General features: G+C 47.6%; 6 protein-coding genes across 7 annotated transcripts; 3 read left to right on the top strand and 3 right to left on the bottom strand.

Annotated features, from left to right (window-relative positions):
• Positions 1–2,360: 2,360 nt before the first annotated feature.
• On the bottom strand, positions 2,361–4,727 carry BJ212DRAFT_1303175 (uncharacterized protein; the record flags this gene model as incomplete). The annotated part of the gene is made up of 10 exons (XM_041333378.1): positions 2,361–2,607; positions 2,713–2,798; positions 2,854–2,892; positions 2,946–3,262; positions 3,360–3,446; positions 3,497–3,835; positions 3,895–4,056; positions 4,085–4,215; positions 4,277–4,456; positions 4,516–4,727. 10 exons carry the CDS (start codon positions 4,725–4,727, stop codon positions 2,361–2,363), a joined length of 1,800 nt encoding a protein of 599 aa, XP_041188361.1.
• A 288-nt stretch (positions 4,728–5,015) lies between these two features.
• Positions 5,016–6,403, top strand: BJ212DRAFT_715158 (uncharacterized protein). The gene is made up of 5 exons (XM_041343902.1): positions 5,016–5,196; positions 5,246–5,639; positions 5,706–6,042; positions 6,096–6,302; positions 6,350–6,403. Exons 2-4 carry the CDS (start codon positions 5,352–5,354, stop codon positions 6,269–6,271), a joined length of 801 nt encoding a protein of 266 aa, XP_041188360.1. The 5' UTR covers positions 5,016–5,196; positions 5,246–5,351; the 3' UTR covers positions 6,272–6,302; positions 6,350–6,403.
• Positions 6,404–8,086: 1,683 nt separating this feature from the next.
• Positions 8,087–8,662, bottom strand: BJ212DRAFT_1240558 (uncharacterized protein; the record flags this gene model as incomplete). The annotated part of the gene is made up of 1 exon (XM_041329582.1): positions 8,087–8,662. A coding segment is annotated over one exon (576 nt), but the record flags the coding sequence as incomplete, so codon positions are not given.
• A 2,240-nt stretch (positions 8,663–10,902) lies between these two features.
• Positions 10,903–12,586, top strand: BJ212DRAFT_1384723 (uncharacterized protein). Of its 2 annotated transcripts, none has more exons than XM_041336782.1 (4): position 10,903; positions 10,949–12,077; positions 12,133–12,221; positions 12,277–12,408. In XM_041336782.1, the coding sequence occupies exon 2, from the start codon at positions 11,136–11,138 to the stop codon at positions 11,910–11,912; it is 777 nt and encodes a 258-aa protein (XP_041188358.1). In that variant the 5' UTR covers position 10,903; positions 10,949–11,135; the 3' UTR covers positions 11,913–12,077; positions 12,133–12,221; positions 12,277–12,408. The 2 variants fall into 2 exon arrangements, with proteins under 2 accessions (XP_041188358.1, XP_041188357.1); XM_041336781.1 differs by lacking the exon at position 10,903 and adding an exon at positions 12,518–12,586 and having other exon boundaries at positions 11,849–12,077; positions 12,277–12,463.
• Positions 12,587–14,212: 1,626 nt separating this feature from the next.
• Positions 14,213–15,005, bottom strand: BJ212DRAFT_714761 (uncharacterized protein). The gene is made up of 2 exons (XM_041343898.1): positions 14,940–15,005; positions 14,213–14,887 (listed from the first exon to the last, which is right to left on the bottom strand). The coding sequence occupies exon 2, from the start codon at positions 14,779–14,781 to the stop codon at positions 14,323–14,325; it is 459 nt and encodes a 152-aa protein (XP_041188356.1). The 5' UTR covers positions 14,782–14,887; positions 14,940–15,005; the 3' UTR covers positions 14,213–14,322.
• Positions 15,006–15,265: 260 nt separating this feature from the next.
• On the top strand, positions 15,266–17,247 carry BJ212DRAFT_1449147 (aldehyde dehydrogenase; the record flags this gene model as incomplete). The annotated part of the gene is made up of 11 exons (XM_041338650.1): positions 15,266–15,286; positions 15,338–15,615; positions 15,667–15,705; positions 15,759–16,149; positions 16,226–16,503; positions 16,556–16,630; positions 16,681–16,736; positions 16,802–16,861; positions 16,914–16,952; positions 17,013–17,085; positions 17,145–17,247. 11 exons carry the CDS (start codon positions 15,266–15,268, stop codon positions 17,245–17,247), a joined length of 1,413 nt encoding a protein of 470 aa, XP_041188355.1.
• Positions 17,248–18,133: the final 886 nt, after the last annotated feature.

Below are 18,133 nucleotides of genomic sequence, written 5' to 3'. Positions count from 1 at the left end.
CGTTTGATGGGTGAAAAATGCTGCGGTAATCACCGATGAAGCTGTCCTGCACCATGTCGTGTATGGGCCCATCTGCCGTTCATCCTACGGTGCGAATCAGTTATAAGAGTCCGTTCGGGAACTCGGATTTGGCTAAACTTCGACCATGTATGCAAATGACTAGTACTGTAACTGATTCTGCAACGATTAGTAAGTTCGGAGCTCAAATCCAATGTCTACTGCACACTGTACACACTGTATTAACACCATAGTTTCTCGTCTTTAACACCACCAGGACCCTTCTTCTGATTTAAATAATGATTATAGCTCTGGTGACGAGTCGGATGCACGGAATTTACAAGATGACAGAGATGGAGACTTGGAGGGAGGATCCCTAAAACTGTTAGCGCTCGTGTGTGAGGTGAGTCCTTTACATAACCTACGTATCCTTGCAATTGTTTCTGACTCAGGTCAGTCGATTACCGCTTACTGCAGCTAGACTCAGATCTCTCTCTAACCCTCTGCCCCACATTTCAAAATCTCAAAGAAGCTTATTTTTTGCGCTTCGTTTCAGATAGCACTCAGTCCGAGGAAGCGGAAGTGCAGATGTCTTTCTGGGCCGATGCAGAGAAATTCTCCGAGCGAGCTGCAATGGAAGGATATTGAAGAGATGATCAAACAAGCGGAGTCGCTCAATAACGCGCGTGCGAACGGACGGTACAAGCCATGCATGGAGACATGCCTGAGCTCCGATCTTCTGTAGGACCATGCATTGACTCCGCGAGCTTTCTTTTATATGCAAAACTGTCACATCCTCAACACACATCATATTCGCTATTATCTGACTGAATGACCATCCTATCGTCATTTGTGTAAGCACGCTATCTTGCGCGCCGTAAGCTCTTTCATCTGACGTTTTGCATTATCAATAGACCGACGATGCACTCCCTTTCAGAACGTCTTGTCTTGGAGAGTACTCTTTGCTTCTGGCGCAGCCTCCGTTAGGCTTTGGCTAGAGCCACGCAGATGGGCATGGGTGCTGCATTTTAAATAATACCTCGTAATTGAACTAAATTTCAGTCTCGAGTACGACGTCGAATTTAGATGGGATGGACCCTGACTCTAGAATGCTGGTCGTATTGCAAAGCAGGACGGCCGATAGCCCCACCTGTGAGGAAGAAAAGCACCCTGTGCGACACCGTGTCACCTGTGAAATCGAACAGAAGTACCACCGGTCTTTTACTTTCAATTTCTAGAGGACTTTGCTTCACCAGGTGATATCGCCGATGGACCTATCATTTCCCTCGGTGTGCTCATCAGTACGAGAAGCAAAATTGATACGTTTAATGCACGATCGCTCCACTCGTGAGTTGTTTGAAGTTTCGATATCCTAGCAATGAAAAAATATCGGAAAATAATACAACTGCGCAGGAGATAGTTGTCATGCGATATTAGATTCCTCGTCTGCTCAGTCACCTCCAGCATATGGTCAGTCACATACGACGCAAGCGGTGAGGCAAGGCTGAACGGACCATCAGTTAGCTCTTGAAGGTGCTGGGATAGAGACTGATCAAAACGTACAAAAGTATGCCTGCGGCTACCTTGTCAGCGGTGGCAGCTCTGCGGGCGAATATCCACGAAAGTATCAACATTCCAAGCAGCAGCGCGCTGCTTTCAATGTTCCAGGAATGCCCAGTGCAACCTTCTGACCGTCAATCTCAATGGTTACACCATCCTCTTTTGCCGCGGTCGACTTGCACCCTGTCAAGTGCAATAGGTTATGTTAGGTTGTCCTTTCCCACAGAGGAGGTAGCTATGAAGGTACTGGTTGCTGTTTTCGTATTTGTCGTCATTGTCATTGTTGATGAGGGGTTTGCGTGCTTGAGACCAAGTATATTAGAGCTCTAGACGCGCTATCTAGTGTGGTAGACGACGACTGCCAGTGGGGGCACCAGGTTTTGGTGCGATGATGGGGGTACAAGTCACAAGATATTGTCCAACAGCCGACCGAAGGGGTGTCCTTGTAGTGCATATGGCTCGAAGACAACGGCACAATAGAGAAGAGTAGTTCGAACGAAAAATGAGGTCAAAGCGTCCAATTCGGGGCTTCAAAATACACTAGTGTAACTCTACAACTAACGACTGTATTTGAGGCCACAAAACAGTGAGTATCAGGCAGACGTGGGGACAGGGAAAAAGGTAAAGAATGATAGTAAAATACTCGGTCGATGGCGACTGTAGAATAACAAATGAGCGTACTTAGGAGGTTTGACAGTATAGGCGCGCTGTTTGACAGTGCCATGCGACCATTACCATCAAACGGGTCAAGATGGGTATACCGATAAGAAAAGACAACCGTCATGGTGGGATGGCACCAGAAATCATACCAGGTTCTCCTGCGACGCCACTAAATCCGATGGATCAGCTATCACAAACATCTTCTTCACACCATAGTCGTCCTTGGACTCCTCCAGTCGCACCCTCACGCCTTCATTGTCGATAATTCCATTCTCGTTGAAATCTTTGAGTGTCAGATTCCCAGCAGCAGATGCCATAATGAGATGAAGGGTATTTGACGGATCGAATGTGGTCCTATGGCCACTGTTCTCTTTCCGAGCCTGTAAGATACTATACAACGCGCAAGCGAATGTGAGGATGGTGGTGATGGTGATGGGAAGAATAGCAAGAAGATATGTCACCGAACGCCGAGTCCAACCTATCGTTGATATGTACATTGTCCCATTGACTGGAGAGACGAGGTCGTCTGGGATCGTATTGCCGGGGAAGCTACCCACAGCCATGAACCCGGAGCGAAGGAACTGTCAAACGATGTTGAGTCAATCTGGATTTGACCCAAGGGATCAGAACTCTCACTGTAGCAGAAAATTCAACAACGCCACGCCAATACTCCTCCTAAGAGAGGCATAAACTTAAGGTGGTCAAAGACATTGCAACATGAAACCCACCAGTTCTTGGTAAATCTGCGTCTGATTTCTAAGATTTTCATCTATGGATGTGTTGGTTGTTGAGGAATAGATGGAGTACAGAGTGTCTCCAATCACGCTGCTCAAGAGCCCCTGCGAGTTCATCGACTGAAACTTGGCAACTCCAGCAACGAATGACAGTAGCGGAGCATTTTCTGGCCGGAAAGGGGTGGATGAATTAACCTCGGAGGAAATTAGGTCATAGGAGTATTTGGCGCGGACTGTGGTCAACAGTGGGGTCACTTCGCACACGCTTGCATTGAGGAACCCATACTTGTAAAACCCTTGTGAAAGAATCGCTATAGGAACAAAATCGGTCAATGACTACAACCCATATTTCAATGGCTCACTGAAGCTTGTATAAGTCTGATTTATATTCGTAGGCCCTGGGCACACAACTGAAGGAAGAAAACCGCTCCCTGACAGGCTCGCATTTCCACTTGCAGTCCACCATGGTCACATATTCTTGCGATGTGGGTGTACCTAAGAGCTGACAGTAAATCCGAGGCAAGATATATGCGGTCGGAACTCACCGGCTCCGCAGTTTGCAGTTATATTCCACAGGCGAAGACCAGCGATAGACTTGTTCGAAGCAGCTGCGTTGGCATAGATAACGGAGGAATTATCCGTGTTCCAAAGGTACTGCGTTTGACTCGCGTCAATGGGCCGGCAGCTGACATTGGCTGTCAACCCTTGCTGCCACATGGAATAGTTCCTACTGAAGCCTTGAGGAATAGTCACGCTGGTATGTTCTCCCGGTATCTGTCTTGTGTTGACTGTGACGTTTCCACCAGAAAACCCAAGACGAGTACTATTGGCATCCGGAACTCCATCCGAGCCGGAATAATCCTCGATAACGGGCACAATCCCCTCTAGGTACACAATACATCATCGCAAAAGAACTTCAAGTGACCTGAGAATCTGAACCTACGAGTTGATACGTTATATTTTGCGCCATTGAAATTAAATGTCCCAGGAAGACCATAGGTATACCCAGCAGCGGAGACTCCGCTTAGCATTGCGCCGATGTCGAGTACCTCAAAAGCATTGTCCTGGACTTGGGTCATTCGTTTTAGAAGAAACGGACAAAACGCTGGGAAAGTACTAGTAGAGATACGCACTATCAACAAGACCCTGCATTTGAAATTCTCCGGAGAGCAAGGTGGCAAACGCGGTTCCAGTAATGTCAAGTTCGCATCCTTGCATCTGAATTGGCCATAGGAAGTAGGTTGGCGTCAGGAGAGTCGTCCATCTATATCCGCACTTAAATTAGACAATACTGCAACAATACAATGTTCTCGGTAATGAGTTACCCAGCTGTCAAGAGTCTTAGGATACCAAACACGAACAGTGTGAGGGTAGTCAGTCGCAAGTACTCGGGTCTCAATATGTATGAGCCCTTCGACAGAGCAACACCAGCGCTTAGCTGAACGAGAGACATGGGATCCGACATCCGATGTTTTAATGCCTTCTTCATTGAAATCGTGAAAAGACTAGGGGAATGTTCATCTCTGTGAGCGGTAAGCTAGAGAGAGTAAAGGCGTGTACAGACATAGCAGTAGTCACCGAAAGTGCAGTTGCTATTAATGTGACTACCATTGTCAACTTTTGGGGGTAATGCTTCCATAAATTGCCGACTCGATCAGGTGGAGCGAGGTAACCATAATAGAGAACTGCGCCAAGAAATCCATACCCAAATGCCAGTATAATAACCTGGCTGCTGATGATAGCAGTGAATAGAAGGTTCGCGGGCACACGAAACATTGTAGAAGGAGTGTGAGTGGTATAGAACCGATGCTGGTAAAGATCGAACCGACAAAGTCAACAAAGGAGTGAAGGAAAGGGAAGGGAGCGGGAGCGACAATATGCTGAAACCGTTATATATATGATGACTACAACATTTACAAGCTGAAGCGAAGATGTTGAGCAGTCTGGGGTCTGAATGATGTCAGGGCGTCTGGGTTGTTCGAAGGAACCGAGAAATACCATTGGACTAGCGCATTGTTGATCACGCGCTAGAAGCGACTTTGTTTCATCTTTCCTTCCACGAAATCCACTTTAGCTATAGTGGGAGAGGGTTCTGTAAAAAAAGATTGTCAATGATGCCGTGGCTATCATTTGATGCATGAAAAACGCTTTCCGGCTGCGGTAATCACGGATGAAGCTGTCCTGCACCATATGGTGCATAGTGGGCATCTGCCGTTCCTCCTAAAACTGTTAGCACTCATGTGAGGTAAGTCACACGTACATTCGAATTTTCTGTGCTGCAAGATTGAAATTAGGTTGTGTTCAACGTACGCAGTCAATATAAACCCTTTATAATGTTAGCCTATATATCCTCGCAATTGTGTCTGACTCAGATAAGTCTGTTACTGCTTACTGTTGCTCATGCACATGTCCAGTCCAAGTCAGAATACTCGAGTCAACTGTGAATCCTCACAGTCATTGGCACAGCCACACACTGCCCCGAATGATTCAGGGAGCTTTTTCGACCAATTTCCACGCAAGTGGGTTACTCCAGAATCCTTTATTCTGCGGCATATCTTCAAAATATGCTGCCTCATATTCACCTGGCACGACGATCTGCACTGGCTGCATGACCTCTTGAAAGAAGGAAACACCTGGGAAGAGCTGCATCGTCAATATCTGACCCAGCTCAATCAAGTGAGCATCGTGGTAAGTCGATGATGGGCATCATTCATTCAAATTGATCGCATTAATGTGTTCTAACTTCTTGCGCAGCAAGGACTAGTGCTTACCACTGCGGCGGTTTTTATCTCCTCAAACCCACCGCTTGCGAAACAAGTCAACTACGCATCTTCTGCATCTTATGCCTGTATGGCAGAGTCGCTCGTCTTTTCGTTGTTTGGGCTATTGTTCCAGCTGAAGGCATCTGCCTCTGGATTCCTTTTCAAAAGCGTAGTGCTGCAGAAGTACGGATTTTATTGTCAGAGTGGAAGGCCAGCGTTGACCTCATCACAGATCATAATTGAGAGACGCTGGAGAATTTTCTGGCACCTCCTAGGTTTGGCAGTACCAATCATTATCTTTAGCATATCAGTTGTGCTTTTGCTCATAGGTGAGCAGTTTACCTCGTAATGCGTGATCGCAACTTACACAGTCCATTGTCAGCCATCGTGCTCACGGGGTTCGTATCTCACTCCGAAACTGTTCGACTTTATATGAGCATAACATTTGCTTTCCTTGGCGCTTGTCATTTGGTGTCGATTCTGGGTTCACCATTCTACCATTATTTATCGGACCTATGCATCCGCGCTGTTTACGACACGAGTGGTAAACGGGATTAGTGCTGGGTCCAGAAGTTCTGTAAGTGTTCTAGTAAGTGTTTTAGTAGCCATTGATTACTCCTCTGATCGCGCATGCAGTGGTATCATTCCTTCTAGATAACTTAGATTCAGCCGACCAACCTGGCGCCGTTACGTTGTTAATTTAACCGCTAGTAATAGCGCATGGATTTCTCAGAGGATCATTTGCATCAGTACTTTAGTGGTGGTATGCTGTGATCAGTAAGTATAATCAACCCTCGACACAGGATGCCAAGGCCGCGGCCTCAAACAGAGCACTCCGTGTTCCTTTTTGGTTTCCTGGTACACACTGAGAGTGGGACACGGCCGCGGCACCATCAGCGTCAGGTAAGTAGGTCAAAGGCAAGATCATAGCTGTGGTACGATCAGCATCGGTTAAGCAACTCAACAGACAAGGTCATGCACAACCTGGAAGCGGTAGATATATTGAGCTTTCAGTTCAAGACTGCTAGCGTACTTTCATGGTAACATACAGTCTGCTGGATGTAAAAATTGCGAATAAGGTGCATTTCTGCTTCGGCTCTGGGAACGGAGTCGGGCTAGATGATTGTATGCTCCGATTTGCATCGGGGCTCCCGCGGGTGATAAAATAAGCTCTCACATCTATGGTTTGAAGAATTGATAATAATCCACTAATAGTAGCTTGCATCGGAGGACCGGCAAATGGGATTGCACATGCAACGCCCTTGACACAAGGCAAAAATATCTGAGCCATGTCAGAAGCTTTGCGGGTAGAAGAATCGCCATGAGAGGATCTGGCGAAGGAAATATCGATGGAGACCTCGGGACCTGGATCCCTCGCCAGAGAACCAGGGTACACTAGTAGTGATGAATTCGAATGGAGAGTGGATGAAGGAATGGAAAACTCACTAAGGATTTCTGCAAAGATGGAGTTATCACCTTTATGGTGGGTGGTCGTCGAGCTGCGTTGCGTGCGTCCGTTCTTTGCAAGGCGCCTCAATCGAACTGCGAATACTTTGCCCAGATCGAAATTCTTGATGAAATCCCTGACCTGCGAAGAGGGTATTCTGATCAGATGGGTAAGAAGATGGGCAAGACGGGATATGAGACGTAGGGAAGCGAAGGGGTCAAGATACTTGACAGGCAGCCCAAGACTGCGTAAACTCACAACACCTGCGGAACAAGGTTACTGCCGGCGATTCTCTACTGCATCACTTGTGCAAACGAGAACAATACTTCATCATTGGATTGGTACTTCAAGCCTCACACCTCAAGTGTACATCTTATTTATTCTACCGATTGTGCTGCCTCTTCCCGCTGGCTCCTGCGGCGCAAACTTGTCAGCAAATCTCATGAAAACCATGACCAATAGACATACCTTTCAGCATCATCAACACAATGACATCGTCTTCCACCAGTCTTATTCGTGAGATGGTGATTGAACTTGGGGCCGCTGGAACGACGCGCAGGTATGTTATTGAGTGGAGGCCGACTCGGAAGTTGCGTGGTTTGATCATCGCGAACAGAACCAGGAAGATGCAGCTTCAGAGTCAGAAACTGAACAGACTTGTTCCTCTCATCGTCATCAATGTCCCGTACGTCTAGTGACTCCACAATGAATGACGTCCCTGGAGCGAATGTATACTCATTCTTCTCAGGATCGTCCGAGAGCGGTGTGATATAGCTTGCCGCATCCCAAACCCACGAGTCGTTGTCAGGAGGATTGACAACCAATACAAGGCCATTTTGGTAATGTTTTGCGATGTCGATCGAATCCGCAAAGCTCCATACCATCTTGGTTGTGATAATGCTGCCCACCTTGACGAAAGTCGCCATCGCTGCCGTAAAAGACACGACAAGCGACTCGCTAGTCGGCCCAGCATTGAGGGGGCACTCTAGCATCTCGATGCCAAAGTAATCGAGGCTGAGCTGAGATATATCAAGCTGCCCGCTGAATAATTGTGGCGCATAAAAGACGGATGTGCGGGGCATCGCCGCAAAAGCAGCACCGAGTAACCGGTTTTGAATGATGCTGAACTTCTGCAGACGAGCCTCGACGTCGCAAAGCTGATCCTGAACATCTTGCAATGTAGACGCGGGCTTCATCATAAAAGAATTCATGTAGAATTTATTGCTCGGAACATACGAGCCCCAGTTTGACTTCCAGATTGCGTTTGCGATATTTGGAGAGTCAAGAGGATACGGCGTTGGTGGGATGCTAGTGTACTCGAATATTTTCATCAGCACCATGCGCGCAAACGACGCAGTCGTCCAGTCATACACCGCCATTGCCAGCTGAAAGCTGTGTGGTGAGAATGGAAAAAGGCGTAGCCCTAAAGCTTTGATCTCCTCCACATCCTTGCCTGGTGCGTCTGGTATGTCTTGGTATGGCACGTAGCACGAGTCCACCATCTCGTTGAAAAACGATACATCACCATCCAACACCTCCGGCAGCGGCTTTAACGTCCCCATAAAGGTAGATTTGTGAACAGGTATAGATGGAGTGATCGAGAACGAGAAAGTACCATCCCCGGGGATTGCGAGGTTAATGCTCACTTGTTGGAGTTCTGGGCAGATGGCGACCGTGTTGTTCAGGTCGATCGCAGACAGAGGTACTGCATAGGGTACAGTGATATCGATGAAACCTTGTTTGTCGATGATCAGCCTGTGGCTCTCTTTGCCACGGACTGCTCCGATGGGCTTGCCATCGCTGAACCACAGCTTGGCGCCAGTGCTGTTCTCTACGATTACCAAAACCCACTCCATATGCCACTGGACTGCAAAAGATTGGAGCTTCAGTAGCATTCATACAAGACGGTGGTCCCAACACCCACATAAGTACGTGTCGCTGGACTTCAAAAATAATGGTTGTGCTAGAGTTCACGCGAGACTTATTCCTATTAATATATTTGAAGAGTAAGTTATAGTCGCGTTCAATGTCGGGGAAGGAGATATTGCAACTCACAGTGAAACTCAAAGTCTCGGGGGGAAATTCGTGATAACCTTTGAATTCAAGAGAAGGATGGTTCGGGCTGTGGGTGGCTCGTCGCCCTATTAAAAGCATTGAGTATGGAGAAACCCGAAGAAGCGCAGCTGCATATGTTGGGGTCACCGGTGTATACCAATCTCCTATCGATTACCCCAGATCTACATGGCGCCAATTCGAGCTTGATAAGAGGCTCCGCTGGCATACCCGGCCCCGGTGATGGCTAACCTGTGCATAATGAATGAAGCGTGCCTTTGCAAATTCGAGCTGGCATCACCGTTTGATGAAATCTTCTTCAGCTGCACGATTTTGGAGGTAACGCTGACAATTTGAAACCTACGTGTCGATGACAGACGGTGAGGATGAGTTCAACAAAGCGAGGGACGCGAGCCGCAGCTACCTTTCGACACAATCCTCTTCGCATGTATACTTTAATTATATAACAATTGGCGCTAAAGTTGCCGCAGTTTGGTTCGGGTTCGGTTTTCTATCAATCGCCGTCGATGAAATCAGCAGATACACCTGACACATCGGGGTTATCATTGATATTGATAACCCTGATGTGTGAGGAAGGGGTTGAACGTTCGAACTTCAGCTAGTACTGTTGTTTAGTAAGAATGTCGACGGACCGGAGTGACAGGGAGTGAGTGACTTGGTGTAGCAACGTCACCGTCGTCACAGCGCAGCTCCCTTCGAAACTTTCTGATGAGTCCATTCTCGCTTCCATCATTCATAGGCGCCTACGCCCTAAACTCATCGACCGTGGATAATATGGTATATGTGTAGAGAGACTGCGTCGCTATCAAAGCAATACAGGACTCACCCCACCGCCTAGAAATCATCATAGCAATCGTTAGCATTGCAAACCAATTCACATGGCGCTTCTCCTCTGTGACCCACACGGCGACCCCATCTGCCTTCGATTGAGCGGCTATCTGTCCTTTGTGTGAACGAAGGTCCTCAGGCTACTGGTATATCTCGGACCTGTACAGCACGATTTCGACTCTATCGATTGACCTGCAACTGAGAGATGACAACCCTCATCAGCTTACGATTTGGTGCCGTCTGTTCTCAATTCATACTACAGTTTGATATGCAACACACTTTCAAAGTCGACGCAGCTTTCACAGGGTCCTTATTCGCTCTGAGTCAGCCAATACATGATCTTTCCTTACTGCTTAATTCTTGTCTGCTTCTCCATCGAATGTCGCATCCAAAACCAAGTTCTGACTAGGTGTAATACTCTGACGTGTCAAAGGAGGGCTACCTCTCCGACAACGGGGGTCGCATACATTTAGCTTTCCAACATTGGCGACCACCGTCCTCAACAGTCACAATTGCACCGTGCGATGTTCGTGGAGGAAAGCGAGAGCGATAAGGAGATAAACATATCGGGGAATCCTGTACTAGCTCAGGCACTTTGAAGCTCATTGAATGCCAGTAGTCGTCCCATGTGAGTTTCCAGACCATCCAAGCAAGGCTTTGCTAACATCACATAAGCATTAGTGAATGCGAGCGATCTGCCGCGGTATCAGTGCACTGGCATGCGGGTGATGGAACCTTGTAATGTTCAAAGCAAGCTCGACATGGTGTCTTAATATTACGGACGTTTGCTGAAGAGAATCAAATTTATCACGCCTGGGATCCATCAAGTGATCGATTTGATAGTGAGTATCTTTGAAGTTGCATTTGCGCAATTTACTTATGTACAGTCTGAGACTAGAACCGATTTCTACGACCGCAATCTGACGAGTCGCAGATATGCTCTTGTCGGAGTGGCATGCTCAAGTATCTTCAGCTGCCCATGCATCATTGCAGGCATTGTCACTTTAGCCAATCACGGAGTTGCCGGAGATCAACACGATTCCCAATAATCCTTATGCTCAGTTGCCGCTGGATATGGAGATATTGGCCCTGACCCTTAACTTAATCGTCACGTTATGCACCGAGTCCATAGGATTCGTACACTGTATCTCATTGCGCTCTGCGCTAACCTCAGAGTCTCGGCTTTGGCTCAACACCAACCTGCGCCTTCTGACTGCAGTTCGTGGATGGTATAGCCCTAACGGTGCCCTGCTTAATGGTATCTCGGGTGTCCTCCTCGTTATATCCTATAGCTCAGCCTCACTCGTCGTATGTTTAGACTATCAAATACCGTCACACACGCCAATTATATTTCCGGCGCGCATTGCCTTTGCAGGGTTACCTCTCATCATTTTGGGCGTCGCACTCTCTCTCCAGGTGATGATCGCATTATCAGGGATGTGGGCTGTCAAAATATTGACGTGGAGCTCCTCACCTTTCGACTTGACCGCCGCTCTGGTCCACCACACACAATTGACCCCCGCTACTCTCCGGTGCATGTGTCGTGTGTCTGACCTAGACACGTATGGAGGTCCAACGAAGCCACCGGAGATACAACCCTCTGCGTGGCGTGCTCACCCTAGCATCCGGAAAGCTGTCTTTTCTCTTTGGGGGATCGTTGCAGCATGCGCTGGATGGGCCGCACTTGTCATGTATATCTGGGGCAAGTTTTTAGGCGGGTGGGTATCTTCCTCTGATGCGCTGACCCTGCAAACGGGGTCGTTCTTGCCCAACGGGGTCGGTTCCATTCGGTATCTTATGCCGGGTGGATTCTGCTCTTTGTCAACATGGCAGTTATCCAGGGACCGTTGACGCTTGGGCTGCATTGCTCGGACCTCATCGCAAATTGCATTCGAGACGAAAGACAATGGAGGTGTGCTACAGGGAGGAAAGGACTTAGAACAGCGACGAACCCGGTGAAGACGATTTTCACTCATCCGACCTGTCTTATAGTTTTCGTCGCGAAGCCTTTCCTACGTGAGTCATTCATGCCTTTATCGGTGTTATTGAATACCATCGTCGACGATCACAGACTGGATGTTTGGGCTTGCATTCAACACGAATGCCGTCGTCCAAGATGAGAAACTGGAGGTATTGCCGGTAGCCATGTATGCTGCCCAGGTTCGCACTTACTGCCTATGTAAAGCTGCTACGATATCCTCACACCCTCGTGCAGATCTGGAACCTATGCATTGCGCTTTTCATATTTGCTTGTTTCTTCACTTTCATCGCACTGCGCCGACTGCGTGGCCCCCAGCCGGCTGCATATGGCCACATCCAGACATTTGCCAACCTCATAGACGAGTGGTCGCCTGTGATGTGGTGAGGACACAAAGAGGATGGAATCCCGTACTGTCATGCTGGTAGGGTACTTATGTGTTCACGATGCTACCGCTCTGACATGACAATTACACAAGGGACGAGCGATCATCCGCTCCTAGATGTGAAGATGGACTGCGTTTATGCTGGTCCCGGTACTGGGTCCCTGGTGCCCCTCTCGTGAGAGGTACTTGCCTTACTTTTTAATGGGAATTTCTTGATTTCTATATTTAAATATAGAAGCATCCATGTCAGGCTGGCGACGCATTGATAGGCGCACAATCAGCCATGCCGTTGAACGATACACATACAATTTTTTTGCTGCTTGTTGCGTTGTAGGTAGTTCTCTTATTCCATTCATATTCGAGACAACTTTTAGTGGCCAAAATACGTTCAATTCGAGTATCTGAATCGCTGTAATTTTGATCGACGACACGTCGTATAGTTGACTCGCAAGGTTATACCTTACACTGTTCCGCCCCGAAGTGAGGGAATCCTATCGATTACCACAAATCTACATGCGCCAATTCGAACTTTTATTGATAAGAGGCCCTGCTGGCATATCAGTACTAGTTCCTGGCCCTGATAGCTAACTTGTGCATAATGAATGAAGCGTGCCTCTGCAAATTCAAGCTGGCGTCACTATTTGATGAAATCTTCAACTGCACGATTCTGGAAGCAATGCTGACAATTTGAAACCTTTGTGTCGATGACGATATCCAGACGATGATGATGAGTTCAACAAAGCGGGCGATGCAAAACTTATGAGCTGCGCCACCCTTCGAGTCGGTTCCCGCCTGTCATCGGTAAGCTTATGGCGCTGCGCAAGGAGGCTAGGCAAATATGACGAGCTCCCCGTGTGTCCGCGTATACGTATCCTGTATCAGCTCATAAAAATAAAAATCAATCCAAAGCCATAACCATATACGCTCCCACCACCTCGAAAAAATTAGCGATGCACTTGCACTCACCGTATTCGCCTTCTCACTCGATCGCGCCCTCCAGAGTCCAGCCCCTCCTTCGCTCCCTCCACAGCCGTCAATGGGTAGGCGCACTTCACCAAAGACGACGAGGACTAAAAGCCTGCCAATGCAAATGGTTTATTTCAGAAGATGTTAGTGTAGGCGAATAAGCCACCCGCCTTTCTTTCCAGAAATACAATTCCCGCGTGCAGGGCACTAATCTCTGAGCAATAGAGACGGACGCTGCACGTCGCAAAGTAAACTGTCTCCGTCAATTGGGAATCCTGCTATCGCTCATCAGTTGTCTGTTTCATCAACCGCAGCGTACCCAACAGCCCTATTTCACTGCGAGGTTTGTTGACGGCTAAGTTTAAACAAGACTTGTTTGTTCGCACTATGCCACATGTCTCGGTTAAAAGAGATAAGATAAAAGTGGACGACCACAGTGTATGACGTCTAATTCTGTTAGGACGAAAGGAGACCTAAGGTGACAATGTAAGAAAATCAATTATTATGAGAGATCGAAAATATACGCAAGTCAGACTGACAGTCAAAGTGCTGACGGGCAGGGTGGGCTTTGACGTGGTATAGGTAAGTATGGAGATTAGCACCACTGCACCAGTGCGGAGGCTGCGAAGATGATGAGGGAGACGTGTTGTGATATAAGTGGTCCTTGACCCAGCCTGAACGAGGCATGACACGGCACGGTTGGGGCTTGACATGCTAGTAGTACAGAGGCTGTGACAAGGTGGGGTCGAGGTTTGACACGGCGAGACAATACTTCGCACTGCATCTGAAGAGGCAATACAAGATACACACTACTCATTGATGCATTCCATATTCTGAGTAGTACAAACGCAGAGCACCGTAAGTGTGGTGAGAGGTGAATGCGACACTCCGAGGAGATGGACATTGATCATATGTTGATCATTAACGAGGACTCAAGATATTTTGTAAGGCTGATGCGCATGAGTTCGATGGGGAATGCGTTCGAAACAAGTTGAAAGGAATTCGTTAAAAGGGATATTTGAATTATTGAGACGGTTAAAGGACGTTTGCTTCTGTGGGATTGAAACGCGCTGGATTCGACAGCGTATACATGAATATAGGGAGAAGTGAGTCATAAGAAGCGCATATGAGAAGCGGAACGTTAGTGACAAAGGGATGTTCGACGATGAAAGGGAGCCCTGCACAATGTGACTATGTTCAAGAGATAGGAGAAAAACGAGGCGTTTGTAGAATACAAGGGTAAAAGACGTAAAAGGAAATAAAAAGTACCCGGGTAAAGAGTAAGCTCTTCGCATCCCATCTGATAAGACACGCGGACGACTAACCAAGTTCGAACACATCGGGATTTGTGACTGACCCGGCCTTGACGGGTCCGAGACTTTTGCTTGCATCAGATTTACAAAGTTCTATTCGCAGGTGCCCATATCGTGAACTCATCAACCGACTCCCGAGATTTGGCGTGGCTAACATATCAAAGTACAGATCTACGAAAGATAGCTGCGTCATTCCTATGCTACTAATCAACGTACTTACAGTATGTTGCGCAGATTTCCAAAAATTGGCCTTGCTACTTATGCACCCAGAATTGCATCCGTCACGTCAAACGTCCCAGTAAAGGTATGTTTGAAAAACGAGGCGTACTGCAAGTTTTCATGCAACACGTTGTATTACGTGCGGGACTGGCTTCTTCTTTCATGATCCGCACGGACCGCAGTAATCCCTATTTCTGCCGCTGATTCAAAATACTCGTGATGCACACCCCGGTAATTTTGTTTCCCGTCGAGCGGCTACTGTCCGTGAATAAAATGTCTGGTTCTCAGACTGTTAGCATCTCTCCAGCCTGTACAACTTGATCGATTGATTTGCGACGGAAGGATGACTAGTACGATTCCAAAGGTAAGTTCGGTCTGTTCAACACTCGTTGTATGATCTAAGTCAGCGGTGAAGATTAGAGATGCTCTTCATGCGACATTCCGTAGCGGATTGACGCGTCCTTTACCGTGGCGTCAGCACCAGCTATACCAGCTTGCACGCATGGCGCAGAATGAACGGGAGCTCATTTACGATGCCCTACAAATAGACCTCGGAAAGCCGAAAACAGAGGTCTTGGTGAACGAAGTGGGCAGCATCATCGCAAGAGCTGTGAAGAGTGCAAAACAACTCCCAGAGTGGGCCAAGACTGAATATCCTGACGTGGCTGATCGGCAGAAGTTATGGAAGCCAGCGTGAGTGATCGTTTGATCCATCAATGTCACTCATAATTATACATCTACCAGGATCTACAAGGCTCCGAAGGGCAATGTGTTGATAATCTCGTGAGGCAGAAGATACTGTCTCAATTCCGTTTCCTGACATCGCACTTAAACAGACCGTGGAACTACCCTATGGTCCTCAGTTTCCAACCTCTCATTGGAGCAATTGCAGCAGGCTGCACCGCCGTACTAAAACCCTCTGAGCTTCTCCCCACCTTCTCACAGCTCTTGGAGGAAATTGTGCCAAAGTACCTCGACCCAAATGCGTACCGTGTTGTCAATGGTGCTGTGCCTGAAACTACAGAGCTTCTCGAGCTTCAATGGGACCATATTTTCTACACGGGGAATGGCAAGGTCGCCAGGATCGTCGCCAGCGCTGCCGCTAAGCACCTGTCACCACTGACACTGGAATTAGGTGGAAAGAGTCCTGTCATTATCGACTCGGCATACGATATCGATCTTGCCGCCAAGAGGATCTTGTGGGGCAAGTGCAACAATGCAGGACAGGTAAGTTAATATTGACCAATTTGGGGCCACTCCCCGATGTGACAAGTTATAACATACTGAACGGGAATTCTGGCAGATCTGTGTGGCACCTGACTATGTCCTCATACAGCGGGACAAGCAGGACGAGCTGGTCAAGGCATTCCAAAAGCATTATAACGCATTCTTCCCCAAGGGTGCGCTGGATTCGCCATCGTTCGGAAGTATCGTGTCAGATTCGCACTATAAACGCCTCATTTCACTTCTTTCCCGCACAAAGGGTGAAGTCGTTCTTCGGGGTCGCGCTGATGCCGCAAGGAGGAGACTTGAGCCCACCATTGTTAAGGATGTCGTAGATGGCGACTCCTTGCTCGAAGAGTCAGTATTCCCTGTTGTTGGAAATGTATTTCTGATAGCATGGTATTTACAGAGAAATCTTTGGTCCGATATTACCTATCGTGCCCGTAGATTCTCTCCAACAGGCAATCAACTTTGTTAATGCACGGTAAGCTCTCCTCCCAAAATCCAACTCATCGACTGATTTATCGCACAAAGATCTCATCCGCTAGTTCTGTACACTTTTAGTGACAACGAGAGCCTGAAGCAACAGCGTATGTTTTCACTTGGCTGATGACGGTTCATACTAAAACATTGTAATCAATTTTTTTTACAACAGTTGTCTCGGAAACACAGAGCGGTGGTATTGTTTTCAATGACACCTTCCAACAGCTCGCCGGTACGTCCTAACATCATGCTCGTATTAGCGCTCACACAGATCCACTGGCCAGTGAGCGAACTACCATTTGCAGGGGTGGGCGAGTCGGGCTGTGAGATTTCCACTCTACCTAGGAAGGAAGGCCACTGACGCTGACGCTGGACCCTGACAGATGGATACCAGTTTATGAAACATACGTATGATACGTTCACGCAGCTTCGTAGTTCTATTGATATGCCGAAGGAGTGAGTTCTGTTTTTGGTTATCTTTTCATCTCTCGGAAGGCTGATCTGAATCTGGGTAGGGCTGAGGCACAACTAGCGATGAGGTATCTGCCTCATTCGGAGGAGGCGGTGAAAGCGCTCACTGCTGCGGTGTATACGCCTATTCCACCAAATCGCCTATGAGAAGAGTCGACGGGATGATGTAGTGTCGTTGCATGGGTAAGATGTTGGGAGGTATGCTTCTACCAGCATTGATATTGCGAAGACTGTATCCGGGGCGCACGGTGGATAGGGGCGCATGCATTCAGTATTAGATTTGCTGAAGGACTAATAGTAGTCTGGGAACTCGCAGACTTACTGTATTATATATTGCCATGATCATGGGTTGGTACTATGTACAGCTGGGACGTCAGTGATAGTGCGGACCTGGAATGTAGATATGAGGGTAAAGCAGAAAATTGATAGGTCCATACACTCAACTTACATCGAGTCATTTTTGAAACTATGCTCGCACCCATTTCGAGCAAAGGAAGTACAAAAGTCGACACAAAGGATCTCGGTGCACATCAGTAACTCAGTGCGATAAACTCGGCGCGAACTCAGTACAAAGATTTCGTTGCAACAAACCTCGGTACGCAGAACTCGATGCAAAGATTCAAACTCTGACTCGAAATGAAAGAAACATGTCCGGCAGCTCGTCAACGAATTCTATACAAAGTTTTCCTTGTTTTTTTTCTTCTGTGCAGGGAGAGTAGGCAGCCATCGAGCCCACTTCAAGTTCGTTGAGAATGGTTGTACGTGTAACACACCCTCGTTTTCTTTATCTAGCAACCTGGAAGAGCCGATGATGATTTGGGGAGGGTACTAGAGTCTAGCATACTCTGGAAAGTTGCTCATGGATGCTTGGACTGCAGAGGATCTCGGTATGATAAGTCTTGGTGTACGTTGAACTTGACGTTATCAAACCAAAATATCATCGACGAGTACTCGGATCTCGTTATAAAACTTGGTGTAATCGGAACACGGGGTAAGAATCAAGAATAAACTCGGTCCGAAGTGCAAAAAACTC

Source organism: Suillus subaureus, assembly GCF_016647635.1.
Source record: "Suillus subaureus strain MN1 chromosome Unknown BJ212scaffold_40, whole genome shotgun sequence".
Classification (NCBI taxonomy): Eukaryota; Fungi; Basidiomycota; class Agaricomycetes; order Boletales; family Suillaceae; genus Suillus; species Suillus subaureus.
This window is presented reverse-complemented; position numbering and strand designations above follow the sequence as displayed.

Bases quoted from the DNA above. Each gene is read 5' to 3' on its own strand.
- BJ212DRAFT_715158 (XM_041343902.1), top strand. From the start codon at position 5,352: ATGCACATGTCCAGTCCAAGTCAGAATACTCGAGTCAACTGTGAATCC. The intron at 5,640-5,705 runs GTAAGTCGATGA...CTTCTTGCGCAG, and splicing joins TCAATCAAGTGAGCATCGTG to CAAGGACTAGTGCTTACCAC. The intron at 6,043-6,095 runs GTGAGCAGTTTA...GTCCATTGTCAG, and splicing joins AGTTGTGCTTTTGCTCATAG to CCATCGTGCTCACGGGGTTC.
- BJ212DRAFT_1384723 (XM_041336782.1), top strand. From the start codon at position 11,136: ATGGAGATATTGGCCCTGACCCTTAACTTAATCGTCACGTTATGCACC.
- BJ212DRAFT_714761 (XM_041343898.1), bottom strand. From the start codon at position 14,781: ATGCAAGCAAAAGTCTCGGACCCGTCAAGGCCGGGTCAGTCACAAATC.